Genomic DNA, 3,596 nt, shown 5'->3' with positions numbered 1-3,596 from the left:
TGAGAGAAATTATACAAATGAACTTGTTTGCAAGATAGAGACTCACAGACTTAGAGAAGGAACATGTGATTGCCAGGGTGGACAGGTGGGTGTAGGGATAGATTGGGCGTCTGGGATTGACACATAGATAGATGCTGCTATATGTTAGAATAGATGGCCAATGGGGACCTACTGTACAGCACAGGGAACTCTGCTCAATATTCTGTAATAACCTAAATGAAAAAAGAATTAAAAAAAAAGAATAGATCCATGTATATGTAAAAAAAGAAAAGAAATGTGTCTAAAATCACCAAGCTTTGGTAGAGCTCAGAAACAAATTTACTGTGAGCTACTCTTAGGGTTATATTTATGCAGCTGATCAGCAATTACTTATGCAGTTCTTGTGACATGTCAAATGAGTTTTTATTACTGTTATTAAACATTTTACTTATAAATATAATATTGGGTTTTTCATACTCCCTCACAGCCATATACACAGTAGGAGATAATATTATTAAGTTGAATTTATAAGAAAAATAATGCCAACATACCTTTTTGCCCTTTAACCTCGCCATCTGAACTCTTATCTATGCCATTGAGTTGACCATTACATCTCTTCCATGTTAAAAGTTTTAAACTGTTTTGGAGAAAGGGGTGTGATGCAAGTTTTCTCAAAGGAAAATGCCCATCATTTCATAATAGAAGTCAATGGGAAATAGGAATTATTTAAGGCAAATGGACAATTATTACAAATAATCTAAATTCTATAGTAACAAATACCTGCAAATGTCTAAGTGATACTAATTATTAAAGACCAACACATAAAAGAACTCCTTTCAAGTTACTTGCTGACAATACTACTTCATAAATAAAGCTATGTATGCTGAAGTAATGACAAGAAGGAAAACGAGTGTTTCTGACAGTGGCAACATATTCTCCATTGCTGAACAGAAGAAGGTGAGTGTGAAATACACCTGCACAGCAGAAAGTTCTTACCAGAAAAGTGGCTCTCTCAAATAGAAGTACTTCATCAGCCTCAATAATTTCAGCAAAATTCCTTAGGTTCATTTCCAGCTGCTGGACATTGGGGATCAGCTGATAAACAATGCTGGACCAAGCCTAACAGAACAGAAGCACAGTGCAATATTACTAACTGGTAAACAGGCCCAGATCTTTGCAAATGAGTAAGTATACTATGGGCTTCCCTGGTGGAAGTATACTATAATATATAGAAAGGAGAATATAGTGATAATTGAGTCCTCAACAAATTCTAGTAACAAATATAACACAAATGACGTGAGAAAATGAAACTAATATTTATTTTTGTTGTTCAGTTAGATTTTTAAAAGTTTCAAACACTTATGAAATGCTTCTTTCCACTGATAGTTAAAAATCAACAAATACTTTAGTTCCATCATATTGCCTTAGGGAAAGCTGAAAACTCTGATTTATTGGGCTAAAGAACTTCTAATCCAGTCATTCAAATAGATATCTAAGACCAATAGTGTAGATTGCTCTTAAGATCAGAACCTAATATTTACATACATCCAAGAATCAATTTAGTGTAAACACCAGAGCCACATAGAAAAATGGCCCCTCCCCTCAATGGAATAACATACAAGAGAAATTACAAGAGAAAATAGTGGCTTTATTTGAAAAGGCTTATTGTTAGCTGTATAAATTATTGATCTAATCAAATTAAAAGTGGTCCACTGTGTGTTTGCCTAAAACTGATTTCATCCAGAGGAGTATGACTATAATAGGAATTTAAATTAATCATACCCTCCCTCTATTTTCTTAAGGCTCTTTTATTTGAATTTTCATTATAATATTCCTTTCAATTTCATTCCAATTTGTCTGGTAGAGTGTATAATCTTCTCTCCCCTACTAGAGCACAGGAACCTGGTCTTAGTTATTTGTGTGTCCAACAGTATCAAGCAGATATGCAATGAGTGCTTGTAGAATAAACCTTAATAAATATAAAAATTTATGTCAGCTCTATGTAACATTTATGTAAGAGATGTAAGAGCCATGTTTCTGTTCCAATTAGTTTTATTACTTAGGCATGGGGGTTCAGGTTCCAAGTTCCCAGGTCGGTGTTAATGTCACTGCTGAATTTACCTTGGAGAAGGCACCAAAGCTAACCACAGCAGAGACATTGTCACTCACAGCAGTGTTGTGATTAGCCAATTGTCTTTGGTCGTGTTATGTATTGCCATCCTTCACACCGCAGTTGGTTCTTATCAGTGCGTCATGTCCATCCTTATTCACGGTTACCTGTTCTATGGGAATAAGGCTTTGAGAGAAATTCGGCCCAAATTAATCTAGAACAGTATTTCCTAGACAGGTATCTCAAAATGATCTGTTATTAGAGTGAGGCTGGGTCAACATAATATTGGGAAAAATTAATTAGTTAAAAAAATAAATCAGTGGTTATGTTTTAAAGTCCAACTGTTTTTCTCCTTGGCAAATCAGGTTTCTGTGCTTTTGGTTGAAGATACTTGTCAAATGCAGTTGATACTGAGGCTGTAGCTATGAGTCACTGAAAAGGATGCTTTCCTACCCAGACTTGTCAATGAACACCAGAAACAGTCTGAAGGAAAGGTCTGACCACAGAAGACCCAAAAGAAGCCAGTCTTTCAAATCACTAAATCACTGGGAGAAAGCAGGATAAGGAGCCTATGTGCCCCAGTCTTTCAAATCACTAAATCACTGGGAGAAAGCAGGATAAGGAGCCTATGTGCCAATGAGGTAATTTCAACTTCATCCATAACACAGCTATTATTGTAACCTTTACAACTACTATAAGCAGTGTGGTATCCATTCCAGCAATAGGAACAATTTCTTTGGTTGAAAGAATGCTAGTCTTTAATTTTTCATGAAAGTTGCAGCTACATGTCTCATTCTAAGACTCCCTTCTCCAATTACTCCCCTAAATACTGTTCTTCTATTGCCATCCAAACTTAGACAGACTAGCTTATATCCTGTAGAGGTACCTGAATATTAGATACAGTTCCAATCAGCATTGAGACCAAAACAGGTCAAAATGGATGATGGCCAGTGAAACCTCTACTGTCATGAAGATCTGCATCAAATTAATCAGGACCAAACTGGGCTAATTCAGTGTGATCTGGTAGGTATGTCGACCCAACCTAAAATCAAAACCAAAATCTCTTAAGGTTAAGTTGGATATTTTTCAATGTATTGTAGATAATTTCTTCTTTTAGTTCAACACATCTAGATTGCTATGAAAGGGTCTAAAATCTTTTAGTTTTGATAATACCTTTCTAGTTTTTTTTTCATGCTCTTTAAACTCAGGGAAACATACACACCTTATAGAGAGTTTCATCCCAGATAGATGTCCGGAAGCAAGAGCATTCCAATGGGCGAGACAAACGCCTCAGATCTTCTTCTCGCTCTTTAAAAATCTGAAGTAAAAATACCAATATACTGATCAGCATACAACAGCTATCTTCTCTCACTGCAATCTGAGGTGCAATATTTCAAAATATTTTAAACAGAGGTATTTCATTTTCCACCAGAGGAATTTTTAAATGTGTATCTTGCTTTACAGACTAGGATGGCAGAGATGATTTCAGGTCAGGTCTAAAAAGTGC

At 35.7% G+C, this 3,596-nt stretch overlaps 1 protein-coding gene across 1 annotated transcript in view; it reads right to left on the bottom strand.

Moving 5' to 3' along the window:
- The window catches only part of LOC104999011 (ras-related GTP-binding protein A-like), a 14,292-nt gene that overhangs the window by 7,958 nt on the left and 2,738 nt on the right, over positions 1–3,596 (bottom strand). Inside the window, exons 2-3 of the mRNA XM_010854442.1 lie at positions 3,312–3,467; positions 976–1,098 (exon numbers count right to left, since the gene is read on the bottom strand). Of these exons, the coding sequence (XP_010852744.1) occupies positions 976–1,098; positions 3,312–3,467 (279 nt within the window). The remainder of the gene's footprint in view (positions 1–975; positions 1,099–3,311; positions 3,468–3,596) is intronic.

The sequence above is a fragment of the Bison bison genome, unplaced genomic scaffold (assembly GCF_000754665.1).
Source record: "Bison bison bison isolate TAMUID 2011002044 unplaced genomic scaffold, Bison_UMD1.0 scf7180017853385, whole genome shotgun sequence".
NCBI classification, from domain to species: Eukaryota; Metazoa; Chordata; class Mammalia; order Artiodactyla; family Bovidae; genus Bison; species Bison bison.
Note: the sequence above shows the minus strand (reverse complement) of the source record. Positions and strands in the feature narration are given on the sequence as shown.